At 37.9% G+C, this 20,036-nt stretch overlaps 1 protein-coding gene across 4 annotated transcripts; it reads right to left on the bottom strand.

Annotated features, from left to right (window-relative positions):
- Window positions 1-8,420: 8,420 nt before the first annotated feature.
- Window positions 8,421-19,501, bottom strand: LOC117569569 (bromodomain-containing protein DDB_G0280777). 4 transcript variants are annotated; one of them, XR_007954822.1, is made up of 8 exons: window positions 19,371-19,501; window positions 17,204-17,663; window positions 16,166-16,527; window positions 14,697-14,769; window positions 13,493-14,616; window positions 11,240-11,921; window positions 10,834-11,120; window positions 8,421-10,753 (listed from the first exon to the last, which is right to left on the bottom strand). XR_007954822.1 is itself a non-coding variant. In XM_034250791.2 (7 exons), exons 2-7 carry the CDS (start codon window positions 17,307-17,309, stop codon window positions 10,954-10,956), a joined length of 2,514 nt encoding a protein of 837 aa, XP_034106682.1. In that variant the 5' UTR covers window positions 17,310-17,663; window positions 19,371-19,501; the 3' UTR covers window positions 8,421-10,953. The 4 variants fall into 4 exon arrangements, 3 of the variants coding, with proteins under 3 accessions (XP_034106682.1, XP_051860235.1, XP_051860234.1); XM_034250791.2 differs by having other exon boundaries at window positions 8,421-11,120; XM_052004275.1 differs by having other exon boundaries at window positions 8,421-11,120; window positions 11,240-11,918.
- Window positions 19,502-20,036: the final 535 nt, after the last annotated feature.

Below are 20,036 nucleotides of genomic sequence, written 5' to 3'. Positions count from 1 at the left end.
TTCATATTGAGTAATAATTTGTATACTCCTACACATAAAGAAAAAATCTAAACTGAAAAGTAGATTGCAAATCTTGATTAAAGATTTTTTCGATCTTAAAAAAAATCCTGTTCGTATTGCATAACACTTTTATTTCATATATTCATTCTGATTTATCTATTTATTTGTAGATTCGTTTAATTCATCAATATTAATTTCCCATTTCGCTTCAATCCACACTCAGTTGCAGTTCCAGGCTACTTCCAGGACACTTCCTAGTCCTGCATGCCTAATGCATTTCAACTGTTAAGCTTGTTCATTTCTCTGGCCTTTTAACGCTTTCGACATTGTACTTTGTCTTGGAGTGGCAAACCAACTTGAATTGTTAGTTAAACAACAACAGCAGCAACAACAACGAAAGGCTACAAAAATACAAAAGTAAAAATGCAAAAAAGGGCAACACAAAACACAGTGCCAAGATGTGTGTTAAACTTTTGCCTGCTGCCCCATAACGACTCGACAAAAAGGCAACAACAGAAAAAAGTAAGAGAAAAAAGCAAAATAAAATAATGGTGGATTTTAATGTATGCGCTAAAAGCTTGAGCAGCTGGCTGGCAACAATTGTTGGGCACTGTATTAAAAGTTTTCGAGGCTTAAAGTTTCATGCAACAAGGCAACGGCAGCGGCAACGAAGTCTGGCTGAAAAACTTTGCTCCCCGCTTCGGCGCGGCATACAAAATGTATTTACCTCTTTCGCAGAGCCTAAAAGTATGCAGCAGATACACACATATACACATAAACACAATACACGCGCTGACAAAGGCAACTTAACACACAATTGCGCTTTTGCATATTTGTTAAGCAACACAAAAAAACAACAACAACTACAACAACAAGAAGCCAAAACTAAAGCAAACGGCAAATGGCAAAAGCCGCCTTCTAGCCACGTTCCACCAAACAAAGTCAAACTGGCAAACAGGCAACTAACCAGCCAACCAAACAGCCAACACAGTCAGCCAGCCAGCCGAACCAGGTCAAGAGCTGTTAACTTGAAAATTACACAATTTTTGCATTTTCCAATGTGTGTGAAGCACATTTCGCGTTAAATCCGTGTGTGTGGAGGATGTGTGGGTGTATGTGTGCTTGTGTGTTTGTGTGTGTGCACTCAATTGCTTGCACGAATTGAATATTTAAAGTCCAAACAATTGGCCACAAAAAGAATTTTCGGCGAAATGCGCAAAACCACAATGCAACATGAAAGTCAACATGCAGCATGCAACACGCTGTTGCTGCTGTTGCCACTGTTGTTGATATTACTATTTGGTATTGGCATCGTTGTTATTGTTGTCGCCTTGATGTGCTTTACCATATAAACAGAGCGATTTTGAACAGTTGAACAGCTGCCACATAAATGGTGCAGTTAAACAAAACAACACTGACAGCAAACATCGGACAGTTTATATTTGTTTACTGCAATTAAGCAGCAGAAAAGCATCCTCAACTCCCATTTTGCGCGTTGACACGCTCTGACAATAAAATGAACTAAAATTGTCATGCAATGCAATAATGAAATGCATTTTTGCATTTCCAATTGCACTTAATTAATAAAAATATATCAAAAAACAGTTGAAGCTTACAACTGCACAACACTTTGAAGCACTTTCTTTAATAATGCTGAGAGCAAAAATATTAAAAATCTAAACTTTGTTCACAGCTTTGAATTTTAAATGTTGCACTTAATGTGGTTATTTGAATTCTAATGTATATATATTTTAATTATAAATTACGCATTTATTTTGTATTCGAAAGTTTTAAAGTTAAAGAGCAAAAATATTGAAAATCTAAACTTTGTTCACAACTTTGAATTTGAAATGATGCCTTTCATGTGGTTATTTTAATTATAATTTATATATATTTTAATTACAAATTGCGCTTATATTTTGTAGAAGAAAGTTTTTAAGTTGCGTAAATAAAGAGAAACATTTATTTCATAGTCAAAGAGTCTTTGAAATTTTCTAACTCTTCATTCAATAAAAGTGCTCTGCACAAAACTAAATTCATTTCCTAGTTTATTTATATAAGAGAGAGAGAGAGAGAGAGAGAGAGAGAGAGAGAGAGAGAGAGAGAGAGAGAGAGAGAGAGAGAGACCAACAATCTCTCGTTGGAAACTGGTTAAATATTATGCACAATGCAATAAAAATAAAATAAATAAAACACAAACAAATAATGAAGAGAAAACGCAAAATATTTTATAACAAATAAGAAAGCCACAGTCGAGTGTGCTCGACTGTGAGATACCCATTTTAAATAAAAACAAAACAGACAAAACAACAAACCCATTATTCTTAAAATATATTAAACAGAATATCCCAAATATACTAAAATATACCGCAGGCCATATAGAGGTCAAAATATACCAGATGTCAGCACAAAGCAGCTACGACACAATCGTAGTAGTATAAAAATGTCAAACAATTAAAAGCAATTATTTAACATTATTTGCACAAATATATTTCAATTGATAACTCACTCACTTTATTTGGCAGCATATTGACCCTGGCATAAAGTTTGCCGAAAAATCAATTGAGTAGTAGTAATAAAGAGCTTATCTATTTCACTTAAGTGCCCCTAGGATAATTTACTTATTTAGGCTTAAGAGTTCGATATTTTAATCCAGCTTTGCGATTTACTGTCTGCTTTACTTCTTGAGGATAATGCTATTTATTTATGCATCGCATAGTATGTTAATTGATTGTTTTAATATTATATGGAGAAAACCTCAAAGTCCATCCCTTCTATTCAAGCTAACGTTTAATCTCAAATAGCCTTCTATATAGTATTATTTTACACATACTCGGAGAATTTCGTACTCAAATTATAGCAAGCAATTGTGCATTGCATTATGCTCAAGTGTGTGCAGTGTGGAATTCGCTCAGAGTGCGTATAATTGTCGCCTTCAAGGTGCTGCGAGTGTGTGTGCGTGTGTGTTTAAAGCTACCGTGTGGTTTGCTTTTAAGTAAGTGCCTAACAAATGGCAAACTTGAGTTGCGCCTAAGGCAAATGTGTGCAGATGAAGATGAAGATTAATTTGTGTGCTCAGGCAACTTGAGAGGCTGGCACAATTCCAGCGACTCATGCGAGTCCATGGCTGACTTGGTCTGGTCTGGTCTGCTTAGGGGTCTGCACTGGTCGGGGTCTGAGGCTGAGTCTGGGAGACTCTTCGACTTGCCTAAGGTAACAAACACACACAAACACAGAGAGCGAACGAATGAACGAACAATGAGGCAAACATTTGTGGAATTTTTTTTTTTTACTTTTTTTGTTTTTGTATACATGGCACGAAGAACAAGAGAAAGAAATAGAAGAGAGAGAGAGCAAAGAAAGGGCCGCGGGGCGTTGCCAAATGAATGATGAATGCTTATAAATGAGCGTGAGGGCGACGTGTGACCTTTTAGTGTTGCCATTGCCTTAGGGCTCAGCCAGAGGCCACTGCAGTCACAGTGTGTGTGTGTGCGTGTGTCTCTGTATTTGCGTGTGGGCGTTGTGCATATTTATGACCCTTTAGACGGTCTTCAATTTGTTGCTGTGGCATTGACAGCATTAAGCTTTGAGCAGCTCAAACGGATCAGTCAAATGGCTTTTATTAAAACAGAGACGACATGCCTCTCATTCTCTCATTCTCTCTCTCTCTCTCTCTCTCTCTCTCTCTCACTCTTTGTCTCTGTCATTCCTTGCCCCTCCCCACCTGGCACTTTTGACTCACGCGATGATACGCTGTGCAATTTACCACAACAAAGCTGGCCTACGGGTCGTATGAGCAATGAGCCATCTTATTAATTATGATGCCATTTAAATTGTCAAAGGTGTCTGCACATGCGGTTAATGCAACAAAATTGTCAGCCACGGGGCAGCACACACACACTGTCAAACACACATACAACACACTACACACATTCTCACTCTCTCTTTAGACATTTGCGTTATTTTGACCCAAATTGCGGGCAGGCATCTTAGCGAAATGAAGCCACGAGCCTGCGGAAATCTTCATTTGATGTTCGTGAGTGCTTTGCGTCGACTAATTAATGTCACCTGATATCCAAGGCATTCACTACCATCACTTCCACGCTCCGTCACGTTTTCAATTCTCATTTAGGCAGCATTAAAAACTAACTACAAACTTTTCATAGGCAACAAATTTTCAATCTGAAGTTGCAACTTTTTCGCAGGCAAACGCCATCATTAGCCCCAAAAACGCGCGTCTGCTGTTTGCCCGTCATTAAAAACAGTTTACAAAGCCAGCCCACACAAAACCGGAAACCCTTTTTTATTATATAATATAACTCAAAGTGGAGAGAGAGGATCTCGAGCTTCTAGCCTAGAACAAGCAGCAACAGCAGGCCTTGTCTTAATCAAGATTTTTGTTTTAAGGGCAGCAGTTAGACTGCAAACTAAATAAATAAATACAAAATCAAACTATCAATTGAAATGTCGAATAGAACTCGTTATTTCGATGAGCGTATACACGATGTGCCCGTCAACGCGGATCTAAATGTGAATCGCAACGCGAATAAAATTGCCTGGCTGCGACATTTGGAGCGACAGCAAAGCCAGCAACGAGATGCGGTCTACAACAAATACATATCCGACTGGGAGAAGCTCTGGGAAGGGCTTACAGTGAGTCAACGCAGTAAATGCCACAACCAGGAGCAGCAGCAGTAGAAGTTGCTGCAAGAGAAGTAGAAGGTGAAGACAGCTTGAATTGTTTGTGTCTCTCTTTGCCATTGTTTGCCCAAAAGAAAATTCTGTGTATCAAAATGTACCTACGGTAAAGTCGTGTACTTATGGCTATATTTATCTATATACGTATGTATGTATACAGATAAGTACGTGTATGCGCATACATACATACAGCCATGTACTTGTGTGTGCTTCTGTATATAAGTAGTGCAAATAAATTTCGTTTTCTTTTGTTTCTATGACTTTCGCTCTTTATACTGCGCTGTATCGTATCAGTTCGTCTAGAGTGAGGAATATAATTTTTATGGGCAGCAGACGATAGAAGAATGTCTTGAAAGCAATATGTTTTATTATTAAAATATTGAAGAATTTTTATTAATACTTTTGAGTGTAGTAAAAAGATTGCTTAGGAGTTGAGCATCTAAATGTGTGTGTGGTTTTCTCCACTTTAATAGATAGGTAAACCAGAATTTATGAATTCAATTGCCAATTTATAATAGAGATCATTTCAATAGTATACATAATTACTGCCAATATAGTTTGTAAGTACTAGCAGCATGAATTTTCCCTAAAAATTAAGTAAACATATCTGCTTTGAACTTAAGCTTAATCAATGCTAGCTTTGTATGAGCATATACACATGTGTATATAAGAAATTATTGATGAAATTGGTAGTTTAAAAATTTAATCTCTTTAATATTATTTATATAATAGCTACGCGTGTAAGTACTATAAATATGTATTTTTATTACAAGTAAGCTGATCCGTTTTAGCCAAAGCTTAATCAATGTTGGGTGTACATAAAAAATTTATAAATTTAATTGATAAATTAAAAAATAAATCACTTTAATAGTTTTTATTAAATGGTGGTATAGTTTGTAAGTGGTAAAAATATGAAATTCTATTCCAAAATAAGAAAACTGACTTCCAAGCATCAAACATAAAAATTATATCGATAGCTGTATTTGAGTTGGCACCATCTATGTGCCAGCTTTTCTCCATATATATGCCTATTCAATACAGGATATACGCCAGTCGAGCCATCAAGATGTAAAGTGATGTTGTTTATTTTTTTTTCTTGCAACTGTCTGCAATTTCTACAGTGCCCGCAAAAGTATGCTATGGATAAGGCAATGGCTACGGGCAATGCCATTTCTAAAGCACACACAGCTCTCCATTATGTGTGTGCGAGTGTATGTGCGTGTGTACGAGTGTGCTAGAGTGTGTGCCGTATAACGAGGTCAGTGCTTTGGCACAAAAGTTGTCAACTTGAAAATTACACGTACTGCAAAAATCAGTAGAAATTCACACACACACAGCTTACACCCGCACTTAGTAGTGCTGAATGTGTGTTGTGTGTGTGTTATGCGTGTGTGTCTTTGGCTGTTGCCAACCAGCAAGCACAACACACACAGCACAGCACAGCAGCAGAGAGCAGCCAACTGTTGCCCTTTATTTGAGTTTATCAGCGTGTAAAATGCGCAATTCAAATGCAAATGTGCAGCGTAATTAAAAATGTGCAAATGCCTGCATAGTTATTCCATTTGCCCTGCCCGTTGACTTTTGTGCTCCATTTTCATTTTTTCCTTGTTTTTTTTTTTGTACTTTCAGCACATTTTCAATCCCCTCGCAGAGTCAATTTTTAATAGTCCGTTTTTTAGCGTGAAAGCAATTTCATTTTACAACTCACTTATCGCACCATAATCACAAATTATTAATTCTTTAAAGGCTCTTACTTTTTTTAAACTTTTAATAATATTGATTGACCGATTTATGATTATATTTTGCAATCAATTTTAAACTACGCACCGTTTTATGGCTTACAGCTTAATTGTGCGAATAAGCTGAATTCAAAACTAGCTGACCTCGAAAAGATTTGTGGGGAAAAAAGCTGTATTCATAATTATTTGATGAATATATTTAAATAAACACAATTTGTGGTTGCTATTATATATAAGCAAGTTATTAATTTAAATACATATATTTTACACAAAATTAAATAATAAAAAAAAAGAATTGAAATTCTATGCTGAGAAAAGCATTGCTTAACTGATTAACAAAATTTATAAAGTTATTTTCTCGAATTGCTTAACACAATTAGAGTAGAAGAACCTCAACCTTATGTAAATGCATAATAAAAAGGCAAATTCCTTAGTTAAACCCAACTTAATGATGGAAAACAATAAAATAATTCCGAATACTTGAATCCATTGTAAGGAATACAAACGTTAAAAGCACTCATACTGAAATTACGAAAGCGGTTTGAGTAATTGCATCCGGCTGCTGTTTAGAGTTTCAACAATTAAATAAGATGCACGATGGAAGCGGCTTAAATTCAATTTGTATTGTAAATGCTGCAACTGGTCGAGGTAATCTTTCAGTTTCTAGTTGATGATTTGATTGCTGTATGAATTATTAACAACTCACTTGGCTCGAAATTAGAGAGCTACTACAATTCCGAGAACATAACGGCACAAAAGCCAAATGAAAGCCGACAAAGTTGCACATGATGATGACGATGACGATGGCCAAAAGCTGGGGAGCTGGAATTGGGAGAAGCTGGCAAACAGACAGATTGGCAAATTGACAGAGTGGCAGAGCGGCAAAGACTGTGGCAGAAGTTGGCACAAATAAAGTCGTCGTTCATATTTTGAAATAAAGCTGCCGTTATCACAAATTGACAGCAAAGTACGAGCATTGTTGTGGCCGAGTACTTTGGGGCAGCTGTGGCATTTCCTAGAAGGTTGGGCAACAGCATCAGGATTGGGCTTCGAGCTTGCTTTTATGGCTTCATGCGGTCAGTCAACCAGGCAGTACATTTCACAGGCTTTGCCTCACTTCCGTTTCCGAGCACACAGCAACACACACAAATATACATATGCATGTAGAGCGTGTTTGGCACACACACACACACACACACACACACACACACACACCAACACACGCATACAGCGAGTTAAGTGCTTTGTGGTTGCTGGCAGCGCGTTGATTGCGATGTGGTCAAAAAATCTAATAAAGCTTGTGCATATGAATTGGCAACACATTTTACGAGTGGCAAATGCTGCTTTCTGCCTCCTTTCTCCTCCTTCTGAACACATGTCGATTTATGCTTTATTAAATCATATTAACAGCCAATCGACAATCGCTATGCGCTGCTCATTTCCGGCTCTGACTTTTGTTATTACCTCGTAGCAATCCGAATTGTATTTCAATCACATTTTGTAACAATTCTGAAATTATACATTTTTGAGCAAATCCAAGCAAAACATAAAAATTGACGGTTCTAATGGATGGTGGTGGTGATAATCAATTGACGGCCAGATACAATCGACGACCGCTAAATCGACGTGTTGAAATCATAATGCAGGACTGGCGGCGACAGCGAGTCATCGATGGATACAGACAGCAATTGCAACAACTACAACCAGAACAGCAGCAACAACAAGAGACAGATCCTCGCCTATTGCCAGGTAACAGAAGATTAGCCTCGGAGACCGATGACTCTGGCTTTGAGTCGGACAGCGAAAGCGATCTGTTGTAGTTGTAGTCAGAAATAGTTTCGATATGTTTTCAGGTATTCAGTCCCAAAATGGCAAACGTAATAATAAATTCAATGAAAATGTACAACGACTTACCTTAATACCATATTCTGCCCTATCAAATCTCCCATCTGGACAACTAAAATTGACAAAGTTTCAGCCTCATTTATCATATGTTTTGGTTTATTCATGTCAATTTGATTTGTTGTTTTCGGAACACAAAATCCATTTTACACATAGATGTAAGATTTGTGTCAGTGTGACTGTGTGTGTGTGTGTTTTACTGAGTCCTGTAAATATGCATATATGTAAATAGATTAGTTAAGAGATTTGCAGTTACATTTACTTTACACATACAAGTACAAGTACAATACGATATATTCGTAAATATTTATTTTGTATACATTTTTAAATACGGATTACGATTACACGATTTCAATTTGTTTTTAGTTGTTGTTGTTCTCTCATTTTATGCATCTCTCTCTATTTGAATGCTTGATTTACCTTGTGTACTTAATACCCTGGCAAATTGGCAGTCCAAATATTGATGCGATTACAATATCTGCATCAATTAACACCAATTTCAATTTGAAGAAAATCGATGTTGAAGCTCTTCTTCAACTGATTAACTTTCTATGTCACAAGGGTATTAAATCTTCGACTTGCCGAAGCCAGCTCTTCGCTTTTAGTTTTGTTTCAGTACATAAATGTTGTTTGTATTTATAAATATACACGCCTTTATTTTGATTTTCTTTTTCTGTTTTCATTTCATATATTTCGACAGAATTCGATTTGTTGAAATAAGTTTTAAAGTTAATGCTTTTACTCTTGCGACAGCACTTTTGATATAAAATTTCGAGTTCCTATTCGTTCATCTTTATCTAATATCAATAATTGTGTCTACTTTTCAAGTATGATTTATTTTTTATGATTTATGCTTAAATTACTTCATTTTTTCTGAATAAATCGTTATCACGCCTAAAAGTGGTTTAATATATGTGAAAATAATGTTTCATTTCAAACTTAGTTGAATAAATGATTGTTAATGACTAGATTTAAATGGCATTATACATTTAAGATTTTGGTATTTATTCGTAGAACTAGGAGGATATGGTGCCTTTCTTCTAATAATAAAAAACTCATATAACTATCCATATACAATACTTGTTAAATTATTACGTATCTTTTAAAAATGCCTAGAAGAAGCGATCAACTTAGAAAGGTTTGCTAAAATAGTTTTGCATGTACGAAGTGAATCAATTGTTTTCTTAAACTAGTTTTGCAAATGATTATACATACATACAATAATACATTATTTGTCATTGTTCAGTTTTTTACGTTTATGGATTTAGTTTACTTAACTAACATTTTTTCGATTTCAAGTTTCAAGTGTTTCCAGCTGATCAACTCAAAATTGTATAACCTATTTTTGAGTTTCAATATATTTTTATGTTTTATGTCTGTTTGTATGTATGGTAGGTATATTTATGTGTGGGCTTTTAAGTACATCTATAAATTCTTTAAAATTTCTAATCGTGTATACATTTATTTTCTTCTCTTATTGCATGTAGACTCGAGTGGGAAATGGGAAAGGGTTGACTTTCAATTACGCGCTGAAAATGCCCCGACAGAAAATAAATTTATTCAGTAAAAAGTATTGAATGAGAAAGAGAATCTCTAAAGAATTTATTGTAGCACTTAATTTAAAAAGTATTGGAGGAGAGTGTTAGTCTTTAAAATATTTACTTACTAATAAGAATAACTCAACTTAAATTAGTAACTAAAATATTGAGAGACTCATGCTTTCCTTTCATAGTTTCACATTAATAATTTACTCACTAATTTAAAATGAGTTACTAAATTATAATTTTAAATTAAGTGATTTAATTAATAAGTAAAGTCTTTAGAGACTAATACTCTTCTTCAATATTTTTTACATTTAACATTACATAAATTCTTTAGAGACTCATCTTCTCCTTTCTTCTGCTCACTTTTTTTAAATTAGTAAGTAAATTCTTTAGATTTTTATTAACTGAAATTCTAACATAAATGTTAGAATAAATTTACTATTTTCTGCAAGGGCATTAAATCATCGGCTTGCCGATGAATGAATATTATTTTTTTTTGTGTTTCCTTTTCTTTTGTTGTAAAATGCATAAACATTCAGCTTAAAAACTAGAATTTGCTCTCAGCAATTTGCTCTCTGTTCCACTTCTGCACACACGCACACAAATCCATCTGTGTATGTCTGACCATGTGTGCTTATGTGTGTGTGTGTGTGTGAGTATCTACTGTTGATAGGTTTGTAAGTATTTGTTTTAGTGAGTGTGAAATAGCACTCATGATACAGGGAGGGCTTTACATTGAAATCCATAAATTTATGTAGCGACTGCTGAGTTAGTTGAGCGTTTGAGTTCTTCGTCTCTGTGTTTGTGTGTGTGTGTGTGTGTGTGTTCTTGTGTATTTTTGTTTAATTAGTTCCATGCGAGTTGTGTTTGCTGCAGTTGAACAGTTTAATGTATGCCCACAATTATTCAAGTCCAATTAAAATTCAATTAAATATATATACTCTACATACATATTTTCCATTTAATTTTCGTTATGCATTTTCAGTTTTTCTTTCGTGTGTAATTTTTATTTCGCTTTTCGAATTATTTCTTGCGCCAATGGATGCAACTTACAGCACAAACCCGTAGCCTCAGTAACCGGTGGCATCAAACAGATCGGGCAAAACGAGCGGCGGACAATTGTGCGGACTACAGGTGACGCTGGGCAGCTCATCAGGTGTCACGGCGTCGGTGCAAATGCATTGCAAACAGTTGCCGGTGTCCTGCGGTAGAATTTCTCCAATTTTATACAATTTGCCTGCCATAATAAGAGAGAGAGCAAGAGACAGAGAAAGAGAAAGAGAGCGAAAGGAATTGGAGTGCGAGTCGTTAGAGTTTGTTGTCGTTAGCGTGTGGGTTGTTGACTTGCCAACTTACCCAACACATTGCACATACGCCCCGTTGCCAATGGCGTTGTTGTTATAATCGTTGTCAACGTGTAGGGCGGCACGTTGTGCTGATTGCTGCTGCCAGAGCTGCTGCTGCTGCTGATGGCCACATGCGGCAACAGTGTTGTTGTTGATGCTGCTGCTGCTGCTGTTGCTGTTGCTGGCTCCATTGTTGGTTGTCTTTCAGCAGCGTGAACGTCTGACGTTTGGTTGTCATTTGCAATTAAATCCGTTTGCCCGATGGCAGCAGCTTTCGGCTGCTGCTGCTGCTTTTGCTGCTGATGTGGCCGTTGTGGATGCACATCGACTGCAGTTAGTGTAATGTCAATATTGACAACGCTGCCATTGAATTCACTGCTGTAATCATTGTAGGAGCTACGAAAGAACACAGCATCCGCATTGTCAGCTATGTTGTTGCCGTGCCTGTTGCCATTGTCTTTTGGATTGACAGCAATTCTATTGCTCCCTCCGTTGCTGTTGCTGCTGCTGCTGTTAACGCCAACATCATCGATTATTGTTGATGCTGGCGTTTCCTGCTCAACAACAACTGCTGGCAAGTTATCGTCAAGCGTGTTTGTACTGTCAACATTCAGTTCCGTCGATGTCAGCCACCGATGAAATGCATCGTCAGTGTCCTCAATTTCCTCAACACGATGCTGCTGCTGTTGCTGCTGCAACGGCAAGTAAATACGTATACGCAATTTAATGGTTACCCACACAACTCACTCCTCCCCTCACACCTCCTCACCAGTCAACGCTTTCAACTTTTACTTAGCCCGCACTAATGGCTACTAAATATTCTTCATAAACTTGCCCAGTTTTCGTTCTTTTTTTTTGCCCCAGTTGGTCTCTTTTTCCAATTGCGGCATCTTTCATAAGCATTAAAATGAAATAAATAATAAAGCAAGTCGTGCATGAAAAATTCAATTGCAAAAAGCAATGGACTACAAATTACGCCGCAGCAGGTCTCCATAAACTGGACGATACTTAAAGCGAAGGCATGATTAATTTTGGTCTGCGTAAAGCGTGAATACTTTTGCAGTCTTCGCAAAAATTTTAGTAGTGAAACTTCTGTTAAAGTTTTTATTGGTAAGAGTTAATTGTCAATTTGAGTTTTGTGGCCTGATAGAGACTAATAAATCTTAAGCATACATATGTGAAATGGAAGGCAATTGAAAATATCTTTAGTTTTTTACAAAATTTAATAGACTTAGTTTTCAGTGTAAAAAGTAATGGTAAAAAAGTTATAATATAAAATTTTATTTTCATGGAATATTTATGGAGAGTTTCTTACGACGCACAGAAAATGCCATTTACTGTATTTATAATAAAGACATTAACTAATATTTACAATTATATAACAGCCCCAGTCTTTCAGACTCGATTTTAGATATACGACAACTGTTTGTTGCACAAAGAGTTCTCAGACAGACTAAAAATATATTAGTGAACAATTAATTATTGCGAAAAATGACGTCTTGTTGCTTTCGTTCAACAACAAAGCGCATCGATTGACGATTCGATAAACTACCGGTTTTGTACATATTGCAGATAATAAAACCCTACAAGCTTCAGAGATTTCACAGTATTATATCAAAAGCGAAAGGCAACAATTAAATTATATTTCTCATTTGGCCATAAACATATAATATTTGATGTTTGATTATTGCCAATTGATAACTATAATTCAAATGACTTAAAAAGCTATCGTTTTGCAGATAACATAAATTAAATGAGAAGTGCCTAAAGGCACTTTTGGGAATGACAGAGATAATTATGTTAAACATCGGTAAAAAAAAATGATTTGGACAGAGTTAGACCGAACAACAACTATTCTTGAGTAATTTTAGAGAAGAAAATCTTCAATTGAGGAACGAAAATTTTAGCTGACTTTAAAACTGACCAATATAACTAATTATTCTGCATGTAATTATACATTTTTGTACCAGGCTACAAATATTTACGAATAATAAATTCTTGAGTCATCTTAAATGCAGCTGATTTTCTTAGAAAACCTGTCTAAATAAAGTCTTCAAATTAAATAACTATTTCGCAAGAAATTCATAAAATTTGTGAAAGCTACTCTAAAGAATAAAGATAAGTTTAGTAGTTAGCTTGAAATTTGTGCTGTAACTTAAGAGGGCATTCTTGGAAATTAAATAGCAGCAGGCACTTGACACCAAACTGCAGCCAGCAAAGTGAAAATTTGCAGTTGGTTGGCTCGTTTAAGCATGGTACTCACATTTGTATTTGTATTTGTATTGGCCATGGCCAGAACAGTGACAGCATGTTCGCTACGCGGCGTTGGCATCATTTCAATTGTTGTTGCCACAGCTATTGTTGTCGCCCTGCTATTGCTATTGCTGCTGTCATTGCTGCTGTTGCTGTTGCTGTGGCTTTTGCTATTGCCATTGTTGTCGATGTTGCTGCTGCCAGTTGTCAACGCAGTTGTTGTTGTTGCTGTTGGCTTTGTGGGTCGTTTGGTTGGTGGTTCGGGCAAAATATCGCTGTCGGTTTCCGCCTCATCAAAGTTTTTATCACTGCCCAAGTCAGTGGCGAGTTCAACGTCTCGGTTCGCCTTTTGCAGTCGCTGCTCTTGTTGCCGTTTCAGTTGCTGTTGTTGCTGTTGCTGTTGTTGCTGCTGTCGCTGCTTTTCATGCAGCAAGTGCTGCTGATGATGCTGATGCTGATGATGCTCATGCTCCTCGGTCTTGTAGTCATAGTAAAGCAGTGCCGGCAAGTTTTCGGGGAAATTTAAAATCTTGCTGGACGAATGCGGCTGATGGGCGTGCAAATGTTGCTGCTGTTCATGCTCATGTTGCTGGTGTGTCTGCTGCTGCTGCTGTTCGTGTTGCTCGTGTTGTTGAGGCGCTGGCAATTGGTGCTGATAATGCGTTTCCTTTGCTGCCTGATTAACAGCTGCTGCAGTTTCCACATGAAGTTGTGGCTGCGACTTTGGCTGCTGCTGTTTTTGTTGCCGCTGTTGTTGGGACGTTGACGTTGCCAACTTTGGCTGCTGTTCGTGTTGATGTTGCTTGATTATATTGTAGTTACTGCTGCTGCTGCTGTTGATGGTGCTGCTCTTTTGTTTTTGTTGCTTTAAGTCTGGCTTTTTATAATCCTTCGCCTGCTGCTGTTGCTGTTGCTGTTGCTGTTGCTGCTGCTGCTGTCGACTATGGTAAACTTCATAGTCATTAAAATTCTTTTGATTCTTGTGATGCTTGTGCCGCTTGCCAACTTTCCGCTCCGCTTTATGCAGTTTTGTTGATTTTCGCGTTGTGGTCTCATGCCGATATGGATCTGAATAGTCTCCTTCGCCTCCTCCGCCAGCATCTCCCGTTGGGGCGCTATTTACATTCGTCTTATCTGCAAATGGGATGGGGAGAGAAAACTTTCATGTGGCACTGTTTCGTGCATTAACTCATAAAACTCAATTCAAAACTAACCGCATTTCTCCCACCAGCAAAAGATTTCACCATCCATGCATAGGCAAACCTCACAGGCATCCAAACGCGGAACCTGCCACAAAAAGAAACAGAGAGAGAGGGCGAAAGAATGGGGAAGAAAGAGAGGAAAAGAGATGCATGAGAGAAAAAAAGAGAAAACAGCAAAAATAACAACCAAAACATGGGTTAAGCAAATCTCGCAAAAAACGAGCCAAAAAGGATATTCAAACATGGCTTGTGTAATGTCACGTTGTTTGTGCACTTTCAAATATATTTTCGACTATATATGTTTGTATTTTTTTTTTTTTTTTGAATTTTTTTTTTTTTTTTTTTGTGGAGGGTAACCAAAAAAAAAGAGTCGAAATGCTTTGAAATGAATGCGGTAACACATGTCTCTGACTATGGTTTACAATTGTGTATCTATAGCTCTGTGTTGTGAGATAGATAGTCAACCACACACAGCAATATCTGCTGCAAAATCTCTTTAAGCCAAAAACCCATTAATTTAAAAGCAAAGTATCAACTGTTTTCTGCTCGACTCAGCTTGTAAATAAATACACTCTGCTTCAATCAAAGTGGAGTTCAGTACAAAGCTGTAGCAACTGTCTTCAAATTTACTCTTGATTTGGTATCAATAAAACACGTTTTAATAGAAAATGCAGTGGATGTCAATTCATTCACTAGTTTGCTCACTATGAAAAAGACTGAAAGCTCAAGGATAGTAAAAGATATTTCATAAAACAAGTGAAGAAAATATTCTGTCAGCACTTTTTTTATTTAAAAAAAATCTATTTGTATAGGAAGCTGTAGTTAACTTTAACTATAGTCTGATAAAAAGAGAGAATCCATTAATAATTAAATATTAACCTAAAAGAAAAGTTACCGCCTATTAATTATTGGTAATTTTTTTGTTAATAATTTATAGTTTTCTTTAAAGAAGAGTTGAAATTTTATAATAATCCAGCCATCATAAATTCACTTACTTTTTCAAATATAACTTTAAATTGTACAACGTCTTAATACGTCTTAAACGTCTTAATTCTCAATAAAATACTCTTGAGCATTCGCCCTAACAATTCACTAATTTATAATTTCCATTATTGCGTTTTCTCCGTTACAATTACCTCGATAAATGCAGCACTTTTCACTACATGAAATTAGCTTAAAGTTGTAAAAACTAAGCTGAGATAAGACTTAAAAAAATCCACTTGAGTTGGTTATCAAAAAGATATATGCAGTAAAAATCTAGCCAGCGGTTGATATAAACTAATGCAGCTATAAATATAACAGTAAAAACCGGTGCTGACTGGAGTCATATGAAATGCATACGAGCAAGAAGACGCAGCTGAAAACTGAAAACCAAACCCCAACCGCATATGAATATTCGCAAAGCTAACAAAACACGCAGGTGTAGCAAATGGCAAATAAAGGGTAACAAGATAGAGATACACACACAGTGATGCGCTTACCTTCTGTCCGTGTGTGTACTTGTGGCCATTTGTAAAGCAAGCCGCAGCTCGACTATGCGGCTCCAAGTCATCCTCAGCTGCGGACGAGTCAACGAAACCAGCTGCCGTCTGCTCGCCTCTATTCTCTGCAGGCTGCAGGCCAGAGTTGCCATTCAAGTTAGTGTTGGCGTCAGCGTTGACTTTCGAGTTGGAGTTGGCGTTCAAGTTGGAGTTATAGTTGATGTCTGCTCTTTGCTGGAGCTCAGCGTCGCTCAGCATTTGCTCGGACAGCAGACGTGCATCGTATTTGGCTTGTGATTGCGCCTCGTCCAGGTCGTAGTTAAAGTCATCATCGTGCTCCTCAAAGTACTCAAAGGGCAAAGCTATGTTTTGGGACAGAATAAACCAAGAGGGAGCGGGAGGGGAGGGGAGCGGGGAAAGAGAACGGTTGCAGAAGAAAGCAAAAAGAGCGTAATAAGCCGTTTGTTGAGTTGGCTTTTGGCATTTGTTGTTTTTTTTTTCTTTTTCGTTTTGTGTGTTGGCATTAAGCATTCAAGTGGCGTGCTTGCTCCTTTTGTTGTTTAAAGGTTTACTAACTTGGTCTAAAACCATTTTGTGGCGCATTATTGGGGGCTAAGCTGCAATCAGCAGGCTGTTGCCACCTTTGGCGATATGCAACGTGTTGGCCATAAACTGTGCTGTGATAAATTACCATAAAAAATGAAAAGCACTTGGAAATAAATCAAAAGCGCGCATAAAACACAACGCACACACAGAGAGAGTAAGTGAGTGAGTATTGTGTGTGTGTGTGTGAGTGTGTTTTATGGTTGCTCAAGGCATTTGTCATTAAATCAAAAGGCTGCGCTCATTATGACATAAAACGTTGAATGGCAAATCGCAAATGGAAAAATATAAAATACATACGCATAAAATGCTTTTTATTTTTTCTTTCTTTTTTTTTGACACAGATTTCATTTGCAAGTACAGCCAGGCTATAAAATACCTGACGGCGAATTCGAGTAAAAACAAAAAATAAAAGAAGAAACTCTTTAAACTCACCCTCTACGAGTTGGTGTTGTTGTTGTTGGTCGAGACGTAGTAATCCAAATATGTTGCAGCTGTGGCAGAGCAGCAAACAAAACCACACGCAATTGATGCTTGTCATGGCTGCTGCCTCCCGCCTTCACCTCGTCCCCCACCTCCGTGGCTTCGCTCCACTCGCTCGCTAATAAATCCCGCTGGAATTTGACGTTTGCTTTAACGTTTCTTCTTCTGTTCCGTACGCTTTTCTTTTCGGTTTCCCGTTACCGTTTCTCCTTTCTCGTTTTGTGTGTTTCTCTTATCTTGGCTGTTCGTGGATTTTATGCACTTAGTCGCACATTCTTCACAAAACAAACACGCAACCTTCGCTTCGCTTCGTTCGCTTCGCGTCGTTCACTCACAAAACACAGGTTACAGTTGTCGCTGCTGTCGCACTCGTTGTTTATTTTAAGCGACAAGTGTTGCAGTTGTTTGTTGGCTGTAAGATTTCGTTGTTATTTTTAACGTTTCACACACTTTTCGCACACGCCAAACGCGCTTTTTAAATTGCGTCTCTTCGCAATTACCCATAAGTAGGCAACACTTTTTGAACTTGAGGCTATTTCCGCTGCCCGCATAAGTAGGCAACAGTTTTGAATAAGCACTGTTGTTGGCTTTAATCCTCAATTATCTTGGCCACATTCACATCCAGCATTGCGCTTGCTTGTATTCAATTCATTCGTGGCAAAGTTGGTAATCGCACCAACTGTGATTTGCCCTCTTCGCTACGTGCCCAGGCGAACCCCAACTAAAACCAACTAAACCTTACTCCTAAGCCTCCTCGCCCCCAACCAACAAACCAACAAGTGTTTTCTCGCCTTCACGCTACGTGCCTTACGTAACTCGAGCAGAAGTTGCCAGTTGCCATTCGACAGAGTGTGGCAAACAATTTGAAATGAAATAAACGCCATTAACTAATCAGAAGCAATCGTCTTTTGGTTCCTTTCAAGTGTTTGCCCTCAAGCAAAACGTTGAATAACATTGCGATTGCGATCCCAACTCTCCACGCTCTCTCTCTCTCTCTCTAATCTCGATGGCGTATCATCGGCTTTGGCATACAAATTACTGCTGCAATAATAATGCCAAATAATTTATGTACTTTACTTAAATTACCCATTTCTGCACCTATGCTCAGTGATTAGTTATCTGCAACTGTTGTGCGTATTTGATTAAGGCATTCGAGTTACGAATCTTAAACAGCCCAAGTCTTAAATCATTCCATGCACATTTCTCTTTCGAGTCTCGTTTAACTGTCAGCTCATTTATGTCACTCCAGGGTATGAAAAGCTATCAAAGCGTAACGAAGAATGGATTGCCAAAGTGGGAGTTGGAGTCGGAGTCGGAGACAGAGTCAGAGAAGGAGCAACCAAGCTGAAGCTGGAGCGCTAATGCAGAGCTCAAATTCGCATAAAGTGTTTATCGGCAAACAATGCGAAGGTAAATGCACTGTCAGAGTGCTTAATTTATGGCATGAAAGGCGGACAGAACTACAAAACGATAGAGCGAGATGTAGATAGAGTGGGATGAAGAGTGAGAGGCAGGTGATAAAAGGACAGAGGCAAACACAAAACACTTGAGCTAAACAATTCGCCAGCGGCATGCGGAAGTAAAAAGCCAAAGCGAAAAGCACAGAAAAATATAATGTAAGAGAAGCAAAAGCAAAAATAGCAAAAAGCAGGAAATCAGAACGTGAACGAAGTGAAAGCATCCCGTAAAAGGCAAAACGGAAATTCATTGCCAGACGTTTGAAGTGTGAGAAATTAGCGCAATGCCCAGACACACATTCATATTCACACACACACACATACACGCATACTCAGACAGTTGCACACACACTCAGGCACTCGACTGTCGCGTGTGGAAACAAAGCGAGGCGAGTGTGAAGCAAGTGCTATAACTTTTAGTTAGATTGCCAGACATAACTCCACTTCGGTGGCGTATGCGCAATACTTGATTCACTTTTAATTTGTCACAATTTCCGCTTTAAATGGCAATGCATCCTCGACACACATTCACATTTTCTTGTTTGCAATTCATTTAAATCTTTATGTTAATTACAAAATTCAATTTGTTGTTAACTAAAAATCCACTGCCGATCACACATATATGATATATGTTAATATCAAATTCACGACAAAAAACGCACTCTGTTAAACCACGTTGACAGACCGCTAGACTGCGCTTGTTGTGTCTGCCTGTCTGTCTGCTGTTGCCACACACGCGGCGGCTACGTAATAACTGATTTTAGCCAGAGACGTCACACAACGCTCAACGTTACGTTGCCCACTGTTGCCGCCTGATGCTGTGCACTGCGTATTTATATTCTGGCCAGAAAGCAACACGGCAACAGCATCCAAATCTCTCTCTCACACAATTGTGGATTCTCTCTCTGAGCTGTTGCTCTCTCGTTGCTGCTTTTTATGAATGAGTTTGCTGTGCGCTAAACACAGCTCGAATGAGCGAATGTTAGTTAACATTCTGTTAACAGACTCTTAACAGCAGTTGGTGCTTGTTTTTGTATGTGCTTTAGCGACATGCAAATTGCATTAAATTGATGCAGTTTTGAGTTTAGTGCAACTGAATGCTCTGCGCTTTTTTGCGGCTCTTTCGTTGTATCTATCGGCGAGCCTCGCAGCCATGTGTCGTCACACACATTAAGCACTAACTTTCCACTAGGAGTAAAAGCATGTACTATGTGTGTGTGTGTCTTTTGCTGGCACACACATAACTTTGACAGCGACTGACTGACAGGCAGGCAGAGAATCTGAGACAGAGACTGAGACTGAGGCTGAGTCTGACGCTTGTTAGACAT

This window comes from Drosophila albomicans, chromosome 3 (genome assembly GCF_009650485.2).
Source record: "Drosophila albomicans strain 15112-1751.03 chromosome 3, ASM965048v2, whole genome shotgun sequence".
Lineage (NCBI taxonomy): Eukaryota > Metazoa > Arthropoda > Insecta > Diptera > Drosophilidae > Drosophila > Drosophila albomicans.
This window is presented reverse-complemented; position numbering and strand designations above follow the sequence as displayed.